The sequence below is a fragment of the Petaurus breviceps genome, unplaced genomic scaffold (genome assembly GCF_028583685.1).
Source record: "Petaurus breviceps papuanus isolate PSGF00001 unplaced genomic scaffold, PetGlider_PUasm1.0 138, whole genome shotgun sequence".
In the NCBI taxonomy this organism is placed as follows: Eukaryota; Metazoa; Chordata; class Mammalia; order Diprotodontia; family Petauridae; genus Petaurus; species Petaurus breviceps.
Window position 1 is genome coordinate 21,392,854 of NW_027185694.1, and position 27,377 is coordinate 21,420,230.

At 35.3% G+C, this 27,377-nt stretch overlaps 1 protein-coding gene across 2 annotated transcripts in view; it reads right to left on the bottom strand.

Annotated features, from left to right (window-relative positions):
- PDPK1 (3-phosphoinositide dependent protein kinase 1) overlaps positions 1-27,377 on the bottom strand; it is a 75,997-nt gene that overhangs the window by 26,615 nt on the left and 22,005 nt on the right. For both annotated transcript variants that reach the window (XM_069107626.1, XM_069107633.1), the window contains 8 exons: positions 26,218-26,260; positions 25,834-25,971; positions 19,730-19,874; positions 17,943-18,040; positions 13,541-13,616; positions 6,802-6,870; positions 5,903-5,999; positions 3,355-3,528 (listed from right to left, as the gene is read on the bottom strand). In XM_069107626.1, coding sequence (XP_068963727.1) covers positions 3,355-3,528; positions 5,903-5,999; positions 6,802-6,870; positions 13,541-13,616; positions 17,943-18,040; positions 19,730-19,874; positions 25,834-25,971; positions 26,218-26,260 — 840 coding nt within the window. The remainder of the gene's footprint in view (positions 1-3,354; positions 3,529-5,902; positions 6,000-6,801; positions 6,871-13,540; positions 13,617-17,942; positions 18,041-19,729; positions 19,875-25,833; positions 25,972-26,217; positions 26,261-27,377) is intronic.

The window sequence follows — 27,377 nt, forward strand, 5'->3', positions numbered from 1 at the left end:
GGGGGAACTGGGAGCAGTCATTCTCACTCCTCCAAGGTAACCTCCAGGCCCAATCCACTATCTATAGATTTAGAGCTAAAAGTGAGCTTAGAGGTCATCACATCCAAGTTCTTATTTTACAGATAAGTAAACAGAGGTTAAATGACTTGTCCAGGGTCACACAATGAATAAGTATCTGAGGAAGAATTTTAATTAAGATCTTCCTGACTCCAACACCAAAACTATGCCTCCTAGCTATCTTTCTGCTGTCAATATTGAAATCTCTGTTACACTAGGGATAAATTTTTTTAACTCTGTCCTTCCACCCTGTCTCCTGAACAGAATACCACCCTAGATGGAACCACAGTCCCTTTTCTCAGAGGCCTGGACTCAGCCAACATTCTCCACCTCAGTGAAGGAATGCAGCACCCCTTCCTTCTAACATCAATTCAATGGAGCAGAACCACCCACCCTCACACAGATCAACTTCATCTAACACTCATGTCACATGTTTATGAAATTCTCTTCAAAGTTTTAATTAATGCCCTCATCTCCTCTATGCCCTCCACCTGTTACCCTCCTTAGTGATTTTAGCAAACCCTTAGCCTCTATTATTCCTCCATAATTTGGGGCTTTACCTTCAACAACTTATAACAAGAGTCACCCACAAGTATACTAAAGTTGGGACACACTTCATAACACACAGCACAAATTCATCTGTAAGACCTTAATTTTTGTGCTCCTTCTCCCCATTATCATCAACAACCTCAATAATAAACAATTATTTACTATGTGCTACGCAGGGTTCTAATCAATGGAAATACAAAGAAAGATAAAAATGTGGTCCCTATCCTCAAGAAACTCATATACTAATGACAGAAACACCACGAAAACAAGTCTATACAGTGTAAATGGTATCTGATCCAAAAGGTGAGCAAACAGGACAGGTCTCTTGCAGAGGATAGGAATGAGATGACTCTCAAAGGAAAACAGGAGGCAAAGGTGAGAAAGGAGAGCATTCCAGGCAAAGGAGAGAGACAAGAAAAACAGAACAGGATCAGGAGATGGAATGACATGTATGAAGAACAGCAAAGAAGCCAGAATCACTGAATTGTCAATGGAGGGAAGTAAGGTATAAGAAGAGTGGAAGGAGATTAGTTGTGAAAGTCTTATATCTCATCTTAGAGGCAACAGGGAGCCATTGGAGCATAATGAGTTGTGTGAAAAATTCAAACCTGGTCTAATTTAGGAAGATCACTTTAGCAACAGAGTGGAGGACAGACTGCAGTGAAAGAGATTTGAGGCAGAGAGAACAATCATAAGGCTACTGCAAATGTCCAGGTATGAAGTGATGAAGATCTGTATCAAGTTGTCAGATATGTAAGAGGAGAAAAGGGGACAAATATGACTGGCTCCAAAACATTTATTTTTCCTGCTTCCCTGTATTTACCAGACTTACGCTTCACCTATTAATTCATTCACTTCTTCTCAAGCAAGTGATCCTGACTGCTGTCAGCTCACTGTTACTCCATTTCCACAACTCTTCAAATAAAGTAAGGATCAACCCCAACTGATGCATCAACTCAAACTGTTAACAGAAGTGGAAATGGAAAACATACAATTCCATATGAGGGTACAGAGTTAAGGGGACAGACACAGTAAAGTACCTTGGAATCTGAACCATTACTGTAATCCCTACCTTGAGACTCTGCTCCTTACCCTAGGCTTTCCTTATCTCACTCAGCCTTATTAGATTTCGGTATCCTAAATTTGATTCCAACATAGACTGATTCGATCACTTGGAATCCTAGTCAAACCCTGCCTCTCTTTCAAAAGAAGGGAATTAACCCTGGTGATTGCATCCAAATTTGTTTTCTGCCACCCTAATGAAACTGTACTCAGGGTCATTCTCTTAGCCAAATGAAGGTCACTAATTACTTCCTAAATGCCACATTCAAGACCATTGTTCTTTCTCCTTTCTCTGAACTCTGTTATTACAATCCACCCCAAGCAGCTTAGTATTCAACTATTCTAATTTACATGTTAGTCTTCTCTCTCCAATGAGACCATAAAATTCTTGAAGACAGAAATTTTATCTTATGCTTATCTTGCATTTGTCTTCCCAGCAGTACTGGGAATAAAACTACTAAGGTATGGAGGAGTTTCAACCTAAGCCAGATTTAAGGAGTATTTATGGACTGACCAATAGTGATTTCCAAAAGAGAAAAGTAGGATTTTTCATATGTTTTGCAATTTTTGGACATTTAACTCTTCTTTCAGAATGTCTGGCATGGAAAGAGGACAGTAAAGGAGAAAGATAAGACTACGAGACTCCTACATCAAGGATCAATACAATTTTCCTCAATTCCTTAACCCTTAGGTTAACCTTAACCCTTAGGTGGCACAGTGGATAAAGTGCTAGGCCTCTGAGGTCAAGGAGACCTGAATTCAAATCCAGTCTCAGATACTTACTAGCTGTGTGATCTTAGGCAAGTCACTTAACCCTGTTTGCCTCAATTCTCTCATCTGTAAAATGAGTTACAAAAAAGGAAGTGGCAAACTACTCCAGTATCTTTGCCAAGAAAAGCCTAAAAGGGGTCACGAAGAGTGGGACATAACTGAACAACAACATGATGAATGAATGCTTTTGCATGTTTAAGATTATTAATTCTATTTAATGTTACTCTATGAAGGAAACTACATCTCAAACTAACTGGCTCATTTCCCCTTATCCAAAATAAACTGAATAATTACAAAAATGGAACAGTATGTAGGTCTGGAAACTAGAAAGAAAAAAGAAAAAAAATTAAAGAGTAGATAAAACTTTCCACATCTTTGCCCTCCTACTGCACTCTGCTACCTTAAAGTTAAATTGGCATGATGCCACAATATAGTTCTGTTTATATATAAGTTCTGTTTCTGTTTAAATATAAGTTTAATATAAGTTTATATAAGAATAAATATATTCTGTTTAAATATAAGTTCTGTTTCCTCACTATGACATGGAAATAATCACAGCTTCTTAAAGAATATATGAATGGAATAAAATCCCTGGCATATCATACTAAGATGGAAAGGCTTCAAGTGATAACAAAATTTAGAATGATCACCAAATTACTTGAGGAGAGAAGCGGGGAGTCTTCAGCAACTCATGAAACTATCTACTAAGGTATGGAGGAGCTTTGACCTGAGCCAGACTTAAGGAATACATTCACCAAATAAATTGTAGATTTTTTTTAGGAAGTATTGGAAACATTAACTCACTGAAACTAGTAATTAGATATTTTCAACCAAATAAATCACAAGTAGAATTAATCTTTTTTTCTTTTAAAATTCTCAAATAGTAAATTAGGACATAATAATAAACTGACGTACATTTCCATAGCAGTCTTCATCATCTTCAGACATAGCAGGCAAGTATGCGGTGAGCTTTGGAGGTGTCTGATGCTGCAGATCATCCCATGTTATGGATTCAAAGAATGAGTGATCTTTAAGGGGCCCATACCCGTCCATTTCTTCACAGCCTAATCGCTTTGTGGAATCTAAAACCTGGGGAAAAAAATCATAAGTAAATTCTCAGTGAGAAATCAATCAACAAACAATGATTAAGTACCTATAAGTACATATAAGTGTATATGCTAAGGTAATTCTTGTTAATTCATCTAAGGATACATGGATAACATAACTAATAGCTTTACCATAAGTAACCAGTTTAGGACTACAAATTGTTTCTGCAAAATTTCTTTTGTCTATATTTCTTTCATCTCTATCTACCTATATTTTCTTCTTACAGTTAGGAATGACTTACACAGCACAAACAAGAGCATTAGCAAATACATATATTACAATAATTTCCTAAATAAAACTGACCTGTAAATAAAGAAGACTTTCATAGCAAAATAAAAGATTTAACATAATCTATTTATAGACTTACTAAAATTTCCCTCATTTATTTCCTAAAAGAAATTTTAGCTCACAGTCTCACACAGCTATAATTCTGTCCAAAGGATTTAGTGAAATCACTCAGATTGGGTAAGGTAGCTACACCCATTCCCTAGGGAAAGTTATAGGAAATACAAGAAAATAAGAGTCTGATGTGGTCAATAGTCTTCCATTTTCTATTACACATTTCTTATAATCAACCACCAGCCTAGTTTTTAAATTCTAAAACAAGTCTGATATAAGAGCTATATAAATTTCCTGATTTGGCAAGGCTATCTATAGTTAAAAATACTGGAGTCATCAGGAATGTCAGTTGTTAAAGTTCCAATAAACACTTTTAGAGGTTTCATGTTAACCTTTAAAAGCCTTTCCATAAAATACAAAAAAACTTCAGTCAACATGCTTAATGTGAGAATAGTAGTATTACAGAAAGAACCCAAGAAAGGGAGTCAGAATACTTGGGTTCAAGTCCAAGATCCAATATTTACTAGCTCTTTTGGCCCTGGGTAAGGGACTTCACTTCTAAGCCTCAGTTTCCACATCTATAAAATAGGAATAATACTTAGACTAGATACTTCTCAGAGTTGTGAGGAAAGTACTTTATCAACAATCAGGCACTACTACATAAATGTTATTTAAATGACTGCCCATGAATGTCAGTTGAGTGTCATTTATAGGGACCTATCCTGATAGTTCTAACTGCTCCAGAATCAAAAAACCTCAATTGCTATTTAGTAATAATAACAATACAGAAAACCTGGATAACATAGGGCAAAGAGAACTATAGGCAATGTTTCCAAATACAGTCTACTCCCTGATTCAGCATGCACAGATAGGCACCAACTCTACCATTACTAGACCTGTTTTCTTCTCCTTGCATTCTATCTAGTCCAAAAAAGACTTGGCCTCCAAGGTGCTGATACAAAAGTTTATGCCACTAAAGGTACCCTGCACGGGCATAAATAGTCATCAAAGAGTTGGTTCTCATTTCAAAGACCCCACTGAGCAATTCTGTAATGCTTGCACGTTACTAGAACACTATAAAACATTCTGTTTAGGACTAAATTATCTGTAATACTGAAGGCTGAATAATTCAGAACTGTGACTGGTGCTGATTCATGCCACTAAAAACTGTACAAAAACCCATACATTCACTCACTTTCTTCTGTCATCTCACCTTGGACAGCGAAGTCCAAATCTATGTTAAAGACAGCAAAGAAAGCCCAACAAAGGCAAAAACCACCCACATATAAAAGAGCTGTAACAGTAACCAAAAGCTTTAACACTGTCTACCAGAACTCTAAAAGACACTTCACAGAAGATAACTAACTCCCAACCAAAGTGGCATGCCAACCATCCAAGTGTGACAATTGTAACAATTGAGTTTTCTTGCCAATAGACAAACCTCTAAATCAACGAAGTAATGGGTATGGACTCCTTGGTTAAAATCTAAATCCTGAGTAAAAGTCCTATTGGACTGGCATAGCTGACACAGTTGGCACTTTGGTGGCTTAGACTAACACACTAAAGAGTATTAAAGATTAAACAATTTTCTTTCACTAGTTTCAATAAAAAAAAATTCTGAAATTAGTACTTGTAATTTTATAGGCTATAATTCTAGCTAACAATAGCAACTTATATCCACATAGCACTTTGTACTTTATAAAGTACTTCCTTCAAAAAATCTGTAAAGTTAGTGTAATATCATCCTTACTTTACAGATAAGCAAACTGAGGCTCAAAGAGATAAAGAAACTTATTTGTAGTTATATGGTTATTAAGTGGCAAAGTCAAAATTTGAATATAAGTCCAGGGTTGGTCCACCACACCCATCATGAAAATCTTTGCTAATTCTTAGAATATACAATTTTATTAATTGTATTCTAAGTCAAAAAATTATATGAAGTTACTAAAGCTTCAACATAGGTGAAAAGGGAATTTTTACCCATGCCATACCATAATAAAATGAGAAAAATACTTACCAAGAGTTTTTCCACAAGATCTTTTGCCTTAGGGAAGAATTTTTCTGGAAAGTCATATTCCAATTTAATTATCTTCTGAAATATAAGATATTCATTTCTGGCAAAACAAAAGCAAAATGATTCATCCCAGAATCATGCAAACAAGCACTAATCCTAACCTCACTGTTATTTTTTTAACTGGTATAGTCACATATACCAGTTATCTTCAAACCAAAAAGGCTGTAAGCAACATTTGTAACCAGCTATGATCGTAAAGATTTCAATCTACAACTTGAATAGTCCATGGTATTGCCAACTCCTCTTAATCAAAAAGGGGACATTCCCAAAAGGTCGGAGGGAACATTCTTATAGCTGTCGTGTGGGTGGCTGAGATAGTTGATCTCACTAACAAATAATGAATTTGTGTTGGAAAAAAATTTGAAGGTAATCTAAACCAATCTCAATTCTCCTCTATAACACACCTAACTAGCTGTCATTCAACTTGAAGACCTCTCCATCGACAGGGAACATACTACCTAATAAAGAAATCCATTCTATTTTGGGACAAGTCTATTCACAAATTTTTCTTTATTACAAACATGTCTGCCTTCCTATAATTCCAACTTATTGGTCCAACTTGTGCCCCCTGAAGCCTTGCTCCAATCACCTCAATAGGATATACCTTTGACCTTTTGACAAAAGAATGCTCAAATAACCTGGTAACTTCAAAACTTCAAATATCTTTATCCCAGAATTTAAAAGAACTTAAAAGAAGTTCTGAATTCATACTAAAAATGAATGTTTAGTAATCTGTACTAACTGCTAAAATTCATTTTGTTACAAGAATATTGGTGGGGAAAATAAACAGAAAACAGTGAGAACTTAAAAAAAAAAATTTAAGAAGACTACATTTCTCTTACCCCGCTCTAAATGGTGGTAATCCTGCTACAAGCTGGTATATTATACATCCGAGAGCCCAGAGGTCTGAACTTTAAAATAGGGAAAAAGAAAAGAAAACCATATTTGAAAAGTACAAGTGACACAACATATTTCATATTTCAAATGGTAAATTCTGTTAATTTGTTTTGACAAGATGATTAAATCCTTGCTTTTATCATGAATTACACCTTTTCCTTTAAAACAAAAACTGAGCATAATCTTTGCCAATTTGACTTTTCATACATTTCTGGTGCTTTTTCACTACTAAGCTCATTTTGAAAAATTAAAGATAAATTGATGATCAGTATTGTTCAGCTAAGTTGTGATCATTTTGCTGTAAAAAGCTCATGTAAGATTAGGAACAAACATACAGAAACAAATTAATACAGTAGCACAGTGTTTGATAATCTAAAGACCCCAGTTACTAGGATAAAGATCAACTGACAAAAACTGCTGGAAAAATCTGGAAATCAGTTTGACAGAAATTAGGTATAAACTAACATTGACACCATACATGAAGATAAATGCCTAATGGATAATAAAACAGAAAACAGAAAAATAAGACATAAAACAGAAAAGGCATCATAAGCATATTAGAGGAACAAGGAAGAAATTACCTTTTAGAGAGGGGAAAGAGTTCATGATCAAACAAATGACAAAGAGAAGAGAGAGGATCATAGAAGATATAATGGACAATTTGGGGCAATTATAATTTAAAAGTTTTCATACAAACAAAAGTAATACAGTTAAAATTTTAGAAGAGCAAAAGCTAACTAGGAAAACTTTTAGCAGCAATAAGACTAATAGCCACTCCCCAACTTAAAATCAAAGGATATGAATAGGCTGCTTTCAAAGGAAGAAATATAAACTATCAACAGCAATATGAGAAGATGTATTGAATCATTATAGAGAAATGAAAGTAAAGAAACTCGGGAGTTCCAAAGATGACAAAAGAGGAAAATGACAAAAGTTGGAGGACCTGAAAGAAAAAAGGCTCAATAATTTACTGTTCCTGGGGCAGTAAACTCACACAGCCCTTATGAATGGAAATCCTTTGAACCAATTACAACTGTAAGGCCCTATGCAGCAAAGAGATCAAAGAAAGAAGAAAAGGACACATATGTATAAAAATATTTGTAGCAACTCTTCATAATAAGCAAAAGCTGAAAACTGAAGAGTGCTCACTTATTACAACACATTAATATAATAAAAAATTACTGTCATTAGGAAACAGAGGACTTTTAAGCATTCCTGATGAAAAGACCAGAGCAGTCTAGAAAATATGACTTTAAAACAAAAGACTCAAGAGAAACATATAAAGGTAAACATGAAAGAGTAATAATCATAAGGGGCTCAATAAAATTAAACTGTTTACATTCCTTTATGGGAAGTTGAAACATGTAACTCCTAAGAACTTTATCATTATTAGAGCAGTTAAAAGGAGTTTACGTAGAGAGAATGGGTATGAGTCAATGAAAGGGGAGGATGATGATAAAGATAAAGATGATGATAATGATGATGATGATATCAGCTAGCATTTAAAATGCTCCTACTCTATGCCAGGCACTGTGCTAAGCCCAATCTTCACAACAACCCTGGGAGGGTCTGCTGTTATCATCCCCATTTTACAGTTGAAGACACTGAAGCCAACAGAGGTTGAAAGACTTGTCCAGAGTCATACAGCCAGTTTTTATTAGGATGAAATTTCTAAAACTTTTCTTCAGTAGCTTGCCCAACTACTCTAACCCAAACTAACTTTATGCATATACTAACGTTAAAACCTAACTCTACCTCATATAATCAGCCAACAACCAGGTTATGTATATGAGCAGTATCCTGTCTTAGATTCGAATTCAAGACCTAGAGAACAAAATTATGGCTGAAAACAACTGTCCAGGGGAAGGGAACGGAGAGAAGGAGAGAGAAAACAAATTATATTGAATTAGAAATTAGAAATCCTAGATAAAGTGATTTAAAACCTCTGACTCAATCTAACACCTTCCCTAACTTCTGTCAATTAGGAAGGAATTATTCTTCATCTGCTCTCAGTGAACTTTATGTTCCTCTTATGCACTCATTATATTTTAATTTATATTAAATTTATGTGTATCTATGGCTTATGCCCTCAACTAAATTGTAAATTCCATGAATGCCAAATGAATGAATGAATGTTTGTTGAATGAACATACAACTAAGGTTAAAAAACATTTTGAAAACTGGTTATAGGGTTGACAAGGAAATTAATCTACATTCACCTAAGATAGGACTAGCTGTTAATTAGAGGAGATTCTATCTGACAACCCTTGATGAGGAAAAATACATAATCAGAGACAGAGGGTAGAAAATTATAATTATATAATATTTATATAATATAATGTAATTATATAAAATTTAAAAGTTTTTGCATAAATAACATCAATACAGCTAGTTTGGGGGAAAATATCTGTATTAAATACTTCCAGAATCAGTGATTTTATCAGTATAGGTATTCTCTCCACAAAGATTACAACCTCTTAGTAGATAGTCATTGAGAATCACTGTAGCTGAAAAATTCATCACCTTACAACCAATTTGGTGAATGACCTCTCTCAAACTTAGTTAGGGAGGTCCTTGAACCATGGGGACATATATAGGCAACTATCTGAAGTCTTTCTAGCTTGGTAGGACATGCCAGAGCTTAACCTCCAGGGCAAAGCTTTTGAAAACCCATGGTCACCAACATACCATAATGATGCATCAAAGGAAAACTTTAATGAAAGATGCATTAAAGATCTAATAAAAGTTCTAACACTGAAAAATCTATGGGTACTTTACACATCTATAAGACAATAAGCTACTTCCCTGGCCCACTTATCCCATCACCAGTCTTGTCTTGCCAATCCTCAGCTTTAGATTACTCAAACCATCTTCTGCCTTCATTTCTTATACATGCTATTCAACATATGAGAAAAATCACAATATACTGCTGACTGGGCCCACTGTAAATTTATGTTACATAATCTTAATTGAGTCCTCACTACAGTAAGGCAATGAATTCTTTTACATCTCCCCAATTCATTCACTATCTTACTTACCACCCCAACTCTTTCAAACCTTTCATGGTTCCTCAAACCTCCCATAGTTCCTTATACCTCCAACCCTCTGAGATAAGACCTTCATCTCATTTGTCAATGAAAAATTAGAGGCCATTTGCAGAGAGCTAGAAAACACCTGAGAGGTTATTTAGTCCAACTCCCTCAAACTGAAGTCCAAGAAATATATAGATTCTACAGAAACAGAGTCTATTTTATGAAGTGTTGAAGAGTAAAGAAATCAAAGTATACCCAAAGACAATATAAATCAAGTCAACACTGAAGGTCAAAAAAAACTACAAAACACTGATCAACTATCATGGTCAGTGTCAGTACTATACTGCGAAAGGACACACATCTCCTTTATGGAAGGATCAATAAAACTAGCCTTGTCCAGCAGCTTGTTTCAGAATATTCTGGGAAATGGCAATTTAATACACATAATGGCAATATTTTTTTTTAATCAAGTCATATACACACACAAAAAAATGAGATATGTGCTTTTCTATAACCGACAGCTGACTTGAAAGATGTTCCCCCATTTGTGAAAATTAAAACAAAAATCCCTAAGAACTAGTAATATGTCAACTTTTCCTTCTGAAAAGTTAAAAATTCCCCAAAAGGGGAGGTGGGGAGAATGTATGCTAAAAGGGGAGGGGCACCAGAGGGAGAACAAGGAAGGCAATTAGGGTTAAATGACTTGCCCAGGGTCACACAGCTAGTAAGTGGCTGAGGCTGGATTTGAACTGAATAAGAGGAGTCATCCTGACTTCAGGCCTGGCACTCTATACCCTGCATCACCTAGCTGCCCCAACATGCCATTTTTGTGAAATACAGAAGTCCTTTCATTTAATAGCACAGATCACGAAGCATAGAAAATTTTAATAACTGTCAGCCTTTCATTGGTACAATTCTTAACTCCAAAATGGCAACTTACATATGCAACATTTATGGATCATCTATTACAACTGCCCATTATAACCTCCTTATGGATATCCAAAAAATGAAAAGCATCAGTGCTTTACACTAAAGTGGTCATACATCAACCCAAAAGAAAGGGCATGGGAGCCATCAATGAATCTGGGTAGGAAAACTAAACAAAGACACAGCAGTTGAAAAGAACAATTTTACTTGCTAAACACTAGCCACACAAATGCCTATAAGAACTTTCCTCTGTGAAAAAACTTGCCTGGTAAACAATATTACCAGGGCCCTAAAGGCCAAAGTTTAAGAAAAATCTGAGGAGGTATCCACAAAATCACAGAAGATTGAAGCTGGCAATGCTATAATAATAATAATAATCTAATTCAACTCCCCTATTCATTTTGAACTTAAGCAAACAAACTAAGATCTAAAAACATGAAATGAGTTGCCAAAAGATTTCTCAGGTGCCCAGGGAAATCTACATTTAGATTAGAAGGCAATCTGATAAACCTTTGGCCTAGTTCCCTCCCTCCTCTTGAAGCACAGTTCTGAAAAAAATCAGTTGAAAAAGTAAATGGATTTAGGGTTTTAAGAAAGCTAATTTTCAAATAGATACAAACAAAAGAAATCGAGATAACATTTAAAGAGGAGCTGGGCATTTGTCAGGAGTTGGTATATAAAGAGCCTATTTATTCTAGTCACATATTCTATCATCTATAAGTCTGATGGAAAAATAATCTTCACCATCAATCAATGTTATAATCACTCACATTTAAAAAGTGCTTCAAAGTTACAAAGTTGCAAGACTGCTGTCACGAATGTACTACAAGTAGCATTTCCATTCTAACAAGTTGAGAAAACTGAGATGTTAAGTAACTTTCCCACAATCCTATAGTACATGGAAGAACTGAGACTTAATGACATTGCTGAGTTCTTTACTTCTCTTTGTTCTAATATACTAAGAAACTGGAAGGAATTATGATCTTAATGATGTGAAATAGGAAAGACTAATGCACCCTTTTCTGCCACTCCTCCTGACAACATTGAAAACTTTATCTTTTTTTCTCTAAAGATCACACACAGCTCAAAGCCAAAAACAATATAACCAAAGAACTGAAACAAATTAACATAAATCTATACTAAAGGAAAATTTGGATCCAAACTAAAACCCAAATTTCTTTCAGAATGTTCTTAACCTTATTAAAAGGTTGTAAAAGTTATCTAGAATTCAACAAACATATAGCTCAGCATTAAGGGGAGAAACAAAAATAAATATGACATGATCCCTATCCTCAATAATAACAAATAGCATAGATAATAACTTAAAGTCTATACAGTACTATATATATATATGTATATGTATATGTGTGTGTGTGTGTGTGTATCCCCACAGCAATCCCATTAGTTAGGAATTATATTTATTATTAAACCCATTTTACAGATGAGGAAACAAAGGCTTTAAGAGGTTATGTGACTAACAGTGACCACATAGCAAGTATTAGAGGTGGATTTGAATCAGTCTTGTCTGAATCCAAGTCTAGCTCAATACTGTAGAAGGACATAAGACAGATACATAAATATGATACGGATTAACTTTAAGTATATAAGTGGTAAAACAGCATTGTGAGAGTAGATGAAGGGGGAAAAAAATCTCTTCTAGTTGAAAGATAGGAAAGGATTTACAGAGAAAGGAGTATATGAGATGAGCTTTGCAGAATAAGTAGTCTGTCAATGAGAAATTCTAATTTCTTTCCTTAAAATATACAAACTAAAGGCAGGACCAGGACCATCTTCAGTCATCTAGATCTTGCCACTGGACCCAGATGGTTCTGGAGAAGCAAGTGAGACTAGTGACCTTGCACAGCCCTTCCTCACTTAAATCCAATTCATTTGCATCTTGCAGAAGACAAACAAGTGTACAGTTCCACTTGGGCACTGTAGCTCCTTCCCTTACTTTCTTTTCCTTCCTTTCCTTTCCTTTCCCCCTTCCTCCTTTCCTTTGTTCCTTTTCTTCCCTTCCCTTCCTGTCCTCTCCCTCTGTCCACAAAGAGTATAGCATCCTTACCTTCAGGTGCTCTGCCCAAAATAATGTAAATTTTGATGGCTGAAACCTAAACAAGATATCTTAGAGTTTACAAGGTAGATTTCTTTCTTAAAGACCAGGCCTTAGACCGAATTCATTCTCTCATGGATTGACCAACAATAGGTCCATAGGCTCTCAAGGATTGGCCAACAACAGGTCTCAGCCCAAGCCACATTTAGTGGTAATTGTTTGGGCCCCAACAACTCAGAGTGAATGAACATAGAAACCGTTTCTATTTTGGCCAGAAACCCTGAAGAAAGTTTTGCCCTCCCAGATGTTCGTTTGTTTTTTTTTTGGATTAAGTAAAAAGAGCCATTTCTTACCTAGCCTTAATCACTGAATGGGCATTGCCTCAGACAAACTGAGACCTGGGAAAGACCTTAGCTTAAAAAGGCTGAGGTTTCCCACTGCATCCAGGGCCATCTCTAGTTATCCTGATCTATATCTTGCTACTGGACCCAGATGGCTCTAGAGGAGAAAGTAAGGCTGGTGACACCCCTTCTTCACTTAAATCCAATTCACTTACAAGTCATGACATCATGACTTCTTGATGTCATGGTCCTCTTCAAGAAGAAAAGACAAACAACAGCAACAACAAACTAAAGATTTAAGGTTTAATAGGACAAATGATAGTAGGGTTACCTTTTACATGCAGATTTTTCTGTAAGCAGCTCTGGAGATACATATTGTGCTGTTCCTACAAATGAGTTAGCCCTGGCTGATAAAGAGGAAGAAAAAAAAGAAGGGAGAGAGAAAAAAAAAGTACTTTTAGAGACATCAAAACATAATCTATTCAAAAGTATTTTATATTTCAGATGATACAGATAACACCCTTGATCTTACCATCATCCAAAAGTATTCCATGATCAAAATTTCTGGAACTTATTTATTCAACCTTTAAACCTCTCATTACATCACTCCTCAACCTATTTTCCATCTGCAATATAACCTCCAGTTCCCAGCACTCAGGAGGACTTTCCCAGGCCATCATTCCTTTTCTGGCTTCATTTCCCTCCGTTGCCAATCTTTTCCCTATTTAATCAATTTAACCTGACAGGGTCCTCTCCTTTCAAATCCTTTGTCCCCGTTTACCATTGTTGCTCACAATTTGCCAAACCTCAATTCCAGATTATTCTCACTTTTTGCATCCTCCACTCCTAGTATGCTAAAGTAAGCCACACAACTTTGCTGACTCACTGACTGAATGAGTCTACTACAAATTTATTATTACCTAATTAATCTCAACAGGAGCATCACTATCCAAAGATAAGCCTATTACTCCTCCCTACTTCATTCTCTATCCCAATCCCCACAACAATTGTTCCAAAATTTCTCTCCTGAAATCTCAGTCACTGGGATCTCCTACTTTCCTCTCAACAGAAGACCCTGCCCTACAACTTACGAGGGGGGGGGGGGAGGGGGGAGGATGGGGGGGAGTAGAGACAAAAATCCATAAGTCAATGTCCATAGATTACTCTCCATTTTAAAACCTCTTAATATCATATCCCATTCTCTCCTTTGATCTAATCACTGAAAAGGTAGCTCTTCTTGCCAATGCCAATCCCTCTAATTTTACCTTTGATCACATTCCCCCTCATCTTCTTCAGGAGACTGCCACCACAATCCTCCTCTCTCTTCATTCTCTCCCTATCCACTGGCTCACTCCCGTCACCTACAAACTTGGCCAGGTCTCCTCCAACCTTATAACACATTCACTTAGCCTACAAGTTATCATCCTTTATCTCCCCCTCCTATTAACAGCCAAGCTCCTAGCAAAAGTGGAATATGCTCTTCCTCTCCTCTCACTCCCTTCTCAAACCTTTAAATGTGACAACCTCATCAGTGAAATGAATTCAACCTTTTTTCCAAAGTTACCAATGATCTTTTCATTGTAAGATACAATAAACTTTTCTAAATCCTCATCCTTCTCAACTTCTCTTCAGCACTCTCATCTTGGATACCCGCTCTTCTCTCTGGGATTTTGTAATAATACTTTCTTGTTTCTCATTCTGTCTTGTTCTCTTACTACTCCATCATGTGCTGCAATACCATCCAAATTGGGGTCCCTACCTGTGGGTTTACCCAAAATCTCTCATCTGAACATTCTTTTCTCTTTCCACATTCTCTCAGTGAATTCATCAATTCCCTTCAGTTTAATTTTCATCTCTACACAATGCATAGTCTTGGCTCCAGTCCTGCATCACCAAATATTTATCGTATGTTTCCAAATGGATTGTTTTATAGGCATCTCAAAATTCAGTATGTCTTAAACAGAACTCCTTTTCTCCCTAAACCTACCCCTTGTTCTAAATTTCCTATGTCTATAAGGATACAGTGTCCTTATTATCACATAAGTTTGCAACCTCAAAATCACCACTGAATCCTCCCTCTCCTTTACCCCACATATCCAATCAGTTGCCAAGCCTTAACTGATTCTACCTCTCTTATCCATTACTTCCTCTTCACTCTCTAGGGCCACCACCTTGGTTCAGGCCCTTCCCATCTTTTTCCTGTACCATGTATGTCCTTAGCTTCCTAATTAGTCCCCCTTGCCTCAAGTCTCCTCCCTCTCCAATCTATCCTCCACAGATTTCCAAAGTTATTATCCTAAAACATAAGTCTGCCTATGTTTTCCTATTCAATAAACTCCATTAACTCCCTGTTGCTTCTAGAAACAATTGCAACTTCTCAATTTAGCCTTTAAAGCCTCTCATAACCTGGTTCCAATCTACCTTTGTAAATTTGTACTTTTCTCCTTCTACTCCTTCCACTCCCACTTCATTCTTCAGTCCAGTCAACCTGGCCTTTTTGCTATTTTTTTTTTGCTTTTTTTGGAGGGCAATTGAGGCTAAGTGACTTGCCCAAGGTCACACGGCTAGTTTGTGTTAAGTGTCAGAGGCCAGATTTGAACTCAGGTCCTCCTGACTCCAGGGCCAGTGCTCTATTCACTGCACCACCAAGCCACCCCTTTTTGCTATTCTTTACACATGATATTTTATCTCCTTTTTGCAGGATACCCTCCTTCACTTCCTCTTCTAGTTTCCTTCAAAACTCATCTCAAATATCTCCTATATGAGTTCTTTCTGGAATCCCTCAGATTACAGAATCCCTCTAAAAAAATTACCTTGTATTTATTGTATACATGTGTTGTATATCCTTGATGGGTACATAAAAAAGGATCATAGGTTTAGAGCAAGACACAACAGTAGAGCTAGACACAGCAATGATTAGAAGTCATTGAGTCTAACCCCGTCAGCTCACAAGTAAGGAAAGTAAGACACAGCAAGGTTAAATTAAGTTATTTAAAACATTAAGTTAATAAGAATGTGGGGCAGAGCTTGAACCTGGGTCCTTCCTGCCTCAAAATTCACTGATTCATCCACTTAGTCATCCTGCCTCTCTGAGGTAAACATAAAGAACAGGACACATTGTCTCCTTATAGAGAAAGCAAGCTCCTTGAGAACTGAGATTTCTTCATTTGTGTCTTTATAATGCCAGCTCTAACAAAGGTCCTGGCACACAACAGATGGATTTACCAACTGACCCAAAAAATACATTTTTCTATATGAGGGAAATACTATATTATTTTATAAGAAACTGACAAACTTATACTCTATTACTCTTCACTATGCATGCTAACGATATGAATACTGAATATTTCTTACACTCATCTGGAATGAGAAAGGTTCTAAAGCTTAATGTTATCTATTATCTTCTACAAAAATTCCCAAAGAAAGAGTTCAAATGACCAATAATCTGATTCAATTCCCAGAAACTCATTAGCATTATTAAATAGACAAAATGGTTTAATGTCCATAGAGGTCTGCCACATCAAGGTAGTCAAGCTCATTGGCTATCACAGCAATATTTATTCTAAACCTATTTCTATTCTTTTAATTCCATTCAAAAGCATTTAATAAACATCTATTTTGTACATGGCAATGAACTAGTTTCTGAGGATACAAAAATAAAATAATCCAAGTGCCAAATATGTTGCAAAGCTGTGCTAGGTACTTGGGGAGCAAAAGATGAAACAAAATACAGTTGCTGACCTCAAGAAGCACAGTATCCTTACAATGTCTCACACCCAAGAACTTCCTGGATTTCCCTCAATATACTTACTTGGCACTCATTCTCCCAAAGTGTCACATTTCAAATTAAATAAACACAGATGGATAGATACATCACATAGACATCATAAAGCATAATTATAACTTCATATCCCCAGTACTCTGCGGCCCCTTCTCCGATAGAGCTCAGGATTCGAAATTAGGAAGAAGTAAAGTCAAATCCAGCCTTAGACACCTACTAGCTGTATAACTCTAGGCAAGCTACTTAAATCTCTGCCTCAGTTTCCTCATATGTAAAATGAAGATAATAATAGCACCTATCTCCCAGGGTTATTACGAGGCTGAAATGAGGCAACATTTGGTAAAGTACTCTGCAAACCTAAAATACTACAAAAATGTAAATTTGATATTGTTATTGATAGGGATACACTAAGAACATAGTACAACAGAAAGATCACTGGACCTAGTCTGCTAAGACCTGGAAGTGATAAACTGTATAAGCAAGTTACTGCCTTCAATTTTTCTATGTGTAAAAAAAAAAAAATGGATTAAACTAAAATATCCTAAGATCCCTGTGGCTCAAGTAATCTATTTCATCTCTACTTATCTATTTGCAACAAAAGAAATGGCAGTCTGGTACCTTTTGTCCACTTCCTAAAAGGTCACAATGGCTTGGATAATACATCACTATTGAAGCCCACTACATCTTTTGTATTTATTCATATCCTTGATAACTTTTAAATTACAAGCTCTCCTATTAGTTGTGGAATTACATGAGTTCCACAATATTTCTGTTGATTTTTACCAAGAATTTACTGTATAAACTATACAAAGAAATAATTCAAATACAAAATAATTCAATACAAAGCAAATGTATAATTCTGATTTATAACATTCCACAACTTTCAAATACAATTTCTACTCCATAAAACTGAATTCAGCCATAATAATGTCAGAAAAGAACATCTGCATACCTTGTTTACTATCTGGAGATAATACTTTTGCTGTTCCAAAATCTGTAATCTGAATGTGCATATCTTCATTTAATAAAATGTTCTCTGGTTTAAGGTCCCTGAAAAAGTAGATTTTCACATTTCAGCTAAAATATTTAAAGGAATTACATTTTAACATACACTAAATGTGAGTAAAGAAAAAAGTAAAAGAAAATATAATCACCCTTAATGAAACCTTATGGGAAAACAGATCTATTTCACCTAGAAAATTACATTGTTACAAAGGGCTTGCCACAATGGCATAGTAACTTGAAAAATGTAATTCATGAGTCAGAACTACTTTATTCTTATAAGAGATACCAATTTTGACTTCCACTTTTTTTTAACTAAGAAGTCTTCCTGAAATCAGCATTTGGGCACATTTCTAAGATGAAATTATCAGAAAATATATGAAGTAATATCAGAAGTCCATTCCATCACAAAGGAAAAGAATAGGCATAAACAAACCATGTTCGACACAATCAGTCATAAAACAGAGGCTGCAAAACCATCAGGAAACCCAGAATAAACTTAATACTTTTCTTATTTGCATACTACTATGGCTGCAGGTGTTTTAATGTTAATGTTCCTTCTAGCTATTTCAGGATAGCCAGGTGAAATGTGATGCTAACAACTGTCAACATAAATTCTCAAAGTTCAACCTCTCACTCACCCTTCTCACCCCTCAATAAGATGCTCCTTTTTCTAAACCAACTGCTTAGAGTAGTTAAAACAACTACAAAATCTTGACAAAATAGTCATCCATTCTTGGGTTACAAAGTTCAAAGAGGAAAGGTTAGGCTTTGCTGAAATGCTATCTACTGAAGCAAATCTTTTCAACCGACAATATAAAAAATTAAAACTAAGCTGACATATCTTTCATCTCCATTAGAGTTCTACACCAATGTTTTGTCATGGCATGGAGATAAGCCTGAATTGGAAAGACTTCAAGTGTGGGCCCTGAGATACACTATAATCTGTCAGTCAAGGAACCAGCCTAGCTAAGTTCAAAAGGGCTCATTATTGGAGAGTTGTAGTCACAAGGTGATAAATGAACATTGTTCTTTTCAAGTTTTTTTTTTTTTACCATTGCCTCATTTGGCATTAAGATCTAAGATTAAAAATGAATCTAAATTTTAATTTTTTAAAATAAATTTCCACTTAGTTTGGAAAGCGAAATACTGTCATTAAAACGATTTCTTCTTCTGCACTCAGATATATCCTCCCCAAAAAGCAAACAGATAACATATGTGGCAGAGCTATACAAATGTTTGTTATAATGTGACATATGAATATATGAAAGTTCATCAAAATAGATTTCATTTGTGACCATTCCCTGATCTAACGTTCACTGCTGTACTAATTTTCAAGAAAATGCTTGTTTTTTAAAAGTTGACAATGCAAAGAAGACTGGAGAGAGGATATTTAGCCTATTTAAGAGAATAATTTTGGTTTTTTAAAAGATTTTTAGATCACTAAATGCAAATGGAACCTGCTTAACAAAAACAGTCATTCTTTAGAGTTTTTCCAGGCAAATTTACATCTGAAAAACATAAAAACAGGTTCTAAAAGTCCCTAATTTACTACCATAGGGCAACATATAGAGGTGGAAAAAATCTGATTTCAAAACTACCAATATATAATTTTGCCGAGGTGTTTTATGAAGGCCAAACTTTTGAAATGTACATTTCAATTCTGTGAAAATAACTATGCTTTACCAATAAACAGGTCAACAAATATTTAAAGATAAATCTATTTTATTCAATTACCTGTGAATAATTCCCTTTCCATGCAAGTATTCTAAAGCAGATACAATTTCAGCAGTATAAAATCTGGTGCAGGTCTCATCAAAAGAACCAATCTTTCGAATGTATTTAAGTAGTTCTCCATTTTTGGCATAACTAAGGCCAAAATCTGAAGATACAGTTAAGGATCAACATTTAAAAGCTTAAAAAAATCAATTAAAAACCTTAATAGACATGCAGGAAACACTTTATAACTAAATGAAAGCTGAAGACAACAATGGCCAAGAATAACATGGCACAGAATTTTATAACATAACATCAAAATTTAGAGAAAGCCTGAAAAGAACATGAGGCTTGAATCTCTTTTAGACTAACGGTGATCAAATGATTTAAAAATATTAAAGTATCTTCAGGGTGGAATCAAATCCAAAAGTTATTCAGTCCAACCTTACTTGAGCAGGTCTTCTACCCTTACACCAACCCTGACAAGTGGTCACTCAGTCTCTCTCTCTTAAGATCTAAGTTTACAAGGAATTCATTACATATTATAATGATTCTAAGCCACTTCACACTTCCTGAGAGGAAATTGAACCCAGTTTCTCATAATGCAAAAGTGCCTCTTAAATTTGGCAATAACCTGGGTAGGGTGAGGTGCGGTATAAAAAGCAATGTGCTGTGAGGTCCAAAATCTAGTCCTTGTTCTGCTACAAAGTTCCCATTACTGAGCCTCAGTTCCTTCCTCTATCAAACAAGGAAACTGTATTAGGTCATTTCTAAGGTTCTTTTCTAGTTCTAATATTCTCTAGTTTTAGTAAATAAGATTCATTTGTCTTTGCAAGTCATTTGTCAGACTGAATTCACTAGAAAACAACTCATGATTTCTTATACAAAAAAGTAATGAAGAAGCCATTTAGAAAAAGTAGAACAGCAAATCCATGAGCCCAGTACTTCTAGCTCCAATTACGGTATATTTAACTTCTGAGAAGAAATGAAAAACAATATTTTTTTTCAGAAATATGTGCAGTATGTTTGTGTAGCATTGAAAGGAAGCTGTTCAAAGTTACACTTAGAGTTACTCAACTTATTAATACCCAAACTTTTATTTGTGCAGGAAAGCAGCTTTTATAGGCTAATTGGGGTTTTATTCTCCACAACAGCATAATTTTACACAATTATTTTATTCTCCACAATGGCATAATAAAAAAAATCATTCCCATTTCCCATACAATAGGCCCTTAACAACTTGTGGACAAAAATTCAAACAATTCAATTTATATACATACAAAATTTCTCTCACTTATAAAGTACTTTGCCAAGGAGTGGTTAATTGATCACTTCCTGGTTCAATAAAACTCCACAAGTACTTAAGCATTTCCAATGAGTCCAGCATTATACTAAGTACTATAGGGGATCTAAGAACAACAGAGAAATATATCACCTTGGAGAGTCAGGTGTCTGAAACAACAGACGTTCCAGACAACAAATACTTCATGTCACCAAAGACCAAATCTTTATAACAATTTTGTTGGAGGATTTTTTTAAACAAATTGTCATATACTAGATTGTCTTCTATAGCAAAAGTTGTGAATACCAATTAAGTAAGTTCAAGTCCTAATGGATTAGACCTATCAGCATAAGTATTTTGTACTTAAAACCGCTCTGAAGGTATTACAGAGCTTTTTGTCCCTAAGCTAAATGACCTTAGAAGGCTGAGGAGTCTTGCAGTTTATTATTTTATAATTTTCCTTTTCACTGATATAACGATCTTAGCTCTAACAGCTCTCTTCACCCCCTCCCCATCCTTATTCACCAATTAATTTGGTGGTCTGAATTGCTACAAGTCTGATCTCCAGATAATTAATGTGTTCATATGTATGAGACAGTCAACAAAGTTTTATGAGATGATTTAAGTACATAAAACAATTAGAAAATAATACAAGATAGAATATAATCAAATGACAAAATATCAAACAATAATAAAAACTATAGGAGAGATCAAGAATGGAAGGCATCAGGGTAGATACATGGTATATGGGACAGGACATGTACTGGATTTGGAAAAAATACTGAGACCTGGAAAAGGAAAAAGGAGAAGGGGACAGTACTCCAAATAGGAGGTACCACATAAAAAAAGGTCATGTAAGTGGAAACGAGTATCTTCTGTCAATGACAAAATTGTCAATAAGGAATTTGGGCTGATCCAATAGACAACAGTAAAGTAACATGACAAAAATCAGCGTTTTGAAAAGATTAGTTTCACAGCAATGCTGAGACTACAGAAAGGAGAGATACTAAAAGAAATGTGACTACAAAGAAATCAAAAGAGATAAGGGACTAGCAGTAGTAGTGGAAATAGAAAAAAGGAGGTAAGGCTCAGAGATATTACACAGGAAGGATACTTCCTGAAAGTTCTGATCAAAAAAAAGAATCTTGCTACAATAACACAAGAAATAATTAAAGAAAATTGTCCTGAAGCATTAAAGAGTATCACACTCAGGGGGCAGCCAGGTGGTACTATGAATAGAGCACCATGGATATTCACTGTGTGAACAGCACCTGACTAGAGTCAGGTGGACCCGAGTTCAAATCCAGCCTCAGACACTTGAAACACTTTACTAGCTGTGTGTCCTTGGGCATTTCAGGAGGGAAAAGAAAAAGCAAAATAGGATGCTACTCATAACTTGCTACATTTTCTTCATCCCTTCCTGGGAGCTAGGACTGTGTTAAAAATAAATCTTGTATACCATTTCTATTTTATCCCTTTTGACTCTTATCAACTTAGCTTCCATGTATTTCTTAGAAACTTTTTTTGATTAGACTTACGGTCAGAAGTCTAAACTTGGAAACCTGAGTTCATCATTTGCCCTCTCTGAGCACATTTCCTCACCTGTAAGATGGGATCAGTGATATACCACTTGCCTCAGAGATCCTGATAGTAAGATGAGAATGTACACAAAAGCTTTCGGAATTGTAACGGGTATTTATATAGCACATTGCAGTTGTTATTATGTAGCAGCATTAACAATAGTAGTAAAAGGAACAGGTCAACTGGAAGAAGAGTATGAATTAGCTGATGACAAGACCAATAGGATAGAGGTGACAAGCTTAGGGTCATCTTTGACATTCCTATCTCCACCGTGTGCTAAATCCAGTCCTGTCACCAAACACAATCCTGCTTCCTTTGTAATAACATATGGCTTTAGCTTCTCTCCATTACTATTTTTCATCACAATAACATAGGTCCTTATCAGTTCATGTCTGATTTAGTGTTCTAACAAGACTCCATGTCTAAGAGGAGCTGAGATAAAATGAAATAATTCATATTAAAAAACCTTCTATCATTTTTTCATATTCACATATCTCTTTTGTAAGATATTAACTGAAAGGGGAAAAATTGGATTTGGAAGCAGAAGACCTTGATTTCTGCAGATAATTTTAGAGAGGAAAGGGGTCAAGTCTTCTGGTTCAAAAATGGAATAAAAGGGAAGAGGATTGAATACTGTGTTCTGGGACAAGATAGTCCATTGAAAAACTGATATTTACAGAAAGAGGAGCCTTCCACGTATAGGAAATAGCTTATACTGATAAAACTCTTTAAAGACAATAGAGCTATAAACACATATCTAGTAAAGGACAGAAAGGTATTAATGAAAGAATGTAAGCAAATGACCTCCTTATGGTCGAGTGGAGCACAGGAAACTGATTCAATCTGCCAAGAAAATATCATTAACTCAAAGAAATATGGAGACATCAGAAAATAACAGCGGACTTGAGAAAAGAGGAGAATGGTTTAGAACAGACACAATTAGTACTGAAGAGGAAAGTGATATCAAAAAGAAATAAATGGTAGGACAGTGGCTAAGAACTGAAGTTGAATAATAAAACTTTCCAGTTAACTTAAGGACAAATCTTAAGATGTTCTTGTTTTGCTTTTAAAAGACTATCCTCATTTAGAATTACATGTATAACTGCCTAGAAAAATAGGGTAAGGAACTAGATACCGTGTTTCCCCAATAATAAGACCTATCCCGAAAATAAGCCCTCCCCTTACTGTGTAAGATTCCTCTAAAATAAGCCCTCCCCCAAAAATAAGCCCTATTGAGATTGATACTGTAGTGAAGGTGATCCCCTGCGCTACATGCTACATTACGGTACCCTCTGTATGCACCGTCCCCCCCCCCCGGGTGAAACGCACGCCACGCTCCGAGCTGCATCCAATCAGAGCTGCAGCAGTGAGCGCGTCATCCTGTTCTTCCCCAGTGATTTGCTTATTGAATAAAGGTACATTTTTTTTGTTCACATTTACCTGTTTATTAAAATTGCTGTCAATGTTCATTAAAATAAGCCCTCCCCTGAAAATAAGCCCTCTGGTGTTTTTCTGTCCAAAAAAAAAATAATAAGACAGTGTCTTATTATCGGGGAAACACGGTATGTACCTAGATACCTTTTATCCTCAAAAGGTTTCTTATTTGTAAATCACTTAGTACAGTGGCTGTTGCATAGTAGGTGCTTAATAAATGCTTGTTCTCTTCCATTCCCTTCCACATAAGAATGTCTTCCACATGCTGCCTTTGCTAAAATTAGGAATGGAAGCAATGAGATATTTATTTAGTCAATTTTAAATTATCTACACTAATGGTGGGGAACACAGGTATAGAATAATTTTAAAGTAGTAAAAACAATCAAAAAGAGATTTATATTTGACTCTGAAAAGCATCATATGCTAGTATGATAGCAGATTTACCTTCTTAACTATGCTTCTCCTAAAAAGATAGTAAAAAGAATCTCTAGGTACACATTAATGTAGTGGCACAATGCAGAGAGCTAAAAGATCTGCATTGAAGTCCTGCCTCTGGGTATATGACCCAAGACAAGTTACTTGACTTCTCAGTGCTCAATGCAACTCTCTAAGGCAATAAATTGCAAAGACTATAAATCACAATACCAATCTGCACTGGCAGAATTAGTTTCTTCATCTATGACCTCTCTATACCAATGAAACCATAGGATCAGTCTTTATCTGTTACTATTTATACACTGGGATTTCAAAATAAATGGACAGTCATCAAAGATGAACAAATTAATTATTCAGCATGAATTTACTAAGTGCCACACACTATGCTGGGTGCTGAGGATGCAAAGACAAAATGAAATGGGGCATGGACTCAAGGGCTTACATTCTATTAGCAAAATTGCATAAACATGTTCAAAATAAACATGGAAGGTGAGTTGGGAGGGTTGGAGAAAATTAGTAATCAGAAAGATCAAGAGAGATTTCCTATAGAAGTGGCACTTGGTCAAAATTTTGAAGGAGACAAGAGACGATGACAAGAGGCACAGATGAGGGAGGTATGGGATCAGCCACTGCAAAATGCTGAGACAGGAGATGGAGTAGCATATCAAACATGAGAAATCACAAGAAAACCAATCTGGGTTTTTGTATTCAACACCTCACTGTACTTCAAACCTGTCCTTCCATATTTGAAAACCATTCTTAATCTCCCTTCTGTATTACTAGTTTTAAATGAATTTTTTTTTCCTCATCCTTAGATGAAAGAATAAAACTCAAGATTCTATGGGAACACTCAATTTCCTAAATTATTTTTTATTTCGATTATAGATTCCATCTAAATCTATAACTGAAATGTATATTTTCAATATATTAGAAATAATCTACATGACCTTTTTAAGTATTTTAATGTAGAGGAATTAAGTTCTTTTTTATTTAAACAATACGTGTGTGTGTGTGTGTGTGTGTGCAGATATTATTTACAAGGTTACAAACCTCCTGATGAAATTTAAATAAATTTGCTTTTTCATAACTGCAACCAAGAAACATTCACCTATTCCTTTAACTATTTTCATTAAAAAGAATGTTCTCATTCAGTGAGTCTTGGTTGAACTCTTTGAGCATCTCTACCTCAAAATATGTCAAGAATTTTCCAAATTAATTTATCATAATTTATTTTCATGCTTTAAATGTATGCCATTTTACAGGAGATGAAGAGGTTAAGACATCAAACAATAAGGTGTCAAAAGTTCAAAAAAGATTAGGGATCATTGCTCTGTTTATGATTAAATATTTCATGATCTACTTTGATTATATCAAATGGTATTTCAAAGGATACACAGCTTTTCATCATCTTGAAATGTGAAGTAAAGTTTTACAAAGAAAGGGTGATCCAGGCGGGACATTACATCTCTTTCTCTGGTTACATATGGTACCTTGTTCTCTTTTATGATATGCCGTTTCTCTAGGATTTTAACTTAAACAAAAACCAAAAGAAATGAGTTACTAAGACTGGTAACATAAAGATTTTAAATACCCAGTTTATTCATTCATTCTATATATTATTTATCAAAATTTACACATTTTTCATAGCCTATAAAAAAATCAAGTATTTACAGGTTCTTTGCAATCAGAACAGAATACTTAAAAGTTGACTTTTTTAATGCAACAATGTTTTTATATTTATAGATTGTATATTAAACTTGTATGCATTATTACTTACTAGCATATTCTCTTGACGTTGCCAATTCTCGGGCCAAGACAACCTATTTTTGGAAAAGGGGAAAAAGGAAGATGTGAAGGGAAGAAGAGAGAAAGGGCACAACAAAAGGCAACCAGATTAGGTTCAACATAAAGTCTTAAATTGTTTCTGTGCTCATAGGTACAATACAAATGAGTTCAAAATTGGACATGTGTTATAAACATGAAAAAATATGCATAGTCTTAGAGATAAGGATCATAATCTATTTGCTGTCAATAACATGTATACAATTCATAACAGGTCAAATGAACAAATACAGTAAAACTTGAATTAGTCAGAATCCTCATTTATTTATCTATTTTTTTGCTTTTTGGAGGGCAATTGGGGTTAAGTGACTTGCCCAAAGTCAAATGGCTATTTTTTGTGTTAAGTGTCTGAGGCCACATCCGAACCCAGGCCCTCCTGATTTCAGGGCCAGTGCTCTATTCACTGCACCACCTAGCTGCCCCAGAGAATCCTGATTTAAAGAAACATTTTTGGCTCTATTATATTATTAGAAGAAAAAGGTAAATTATAATCAGATGAGTCAATAGCAGAGACTCATTAAAAAACTAAGAGCATGTTTGTACTAATGTCAGTAAGACTCAGTAAACCTCAATATCTTGCCCTACTAGAAAGTTAGGGGGGTGAAGGGAGAGGATATAAGAGAGAACGGATTGGGGGAAGGGGTATTCAGTGGGCTTGCTATTTTGGGGTGGGAGGTAGGGGAAAGACAGGGAGAAAAAATTTGTAACTCAAAATCTTGTGGAAATCAATGTTGAGAACTAAAAATAGATAAATTAAAAAAAAAATTTTCCCATAAAGTAAATCGAACATATTCTAAAAATGTTAAAATGTAAACTTGAAAGGTTAGAAAGGACTAGGTTGAACTTTTTTGTAATAAATTCTTGATTTCATCTTGTTCTGATGTGCTGGGTCTCTCATAAAAATACTGTAAAAATGTGGCCCAGTCCTAGAAGGCCCACACATACTAAAAAAAACAAAAAACCACAACCTGAGTTGTTATTTTTTTATTTATTTTCTATTTTATAATCTTAGTATGCTTGAGACAAAAGGGACCTTAGAAATCATTAATCCACTCTGTTCACTTTACAGATGAGCAAAATGAAGCCCAGAAAGGG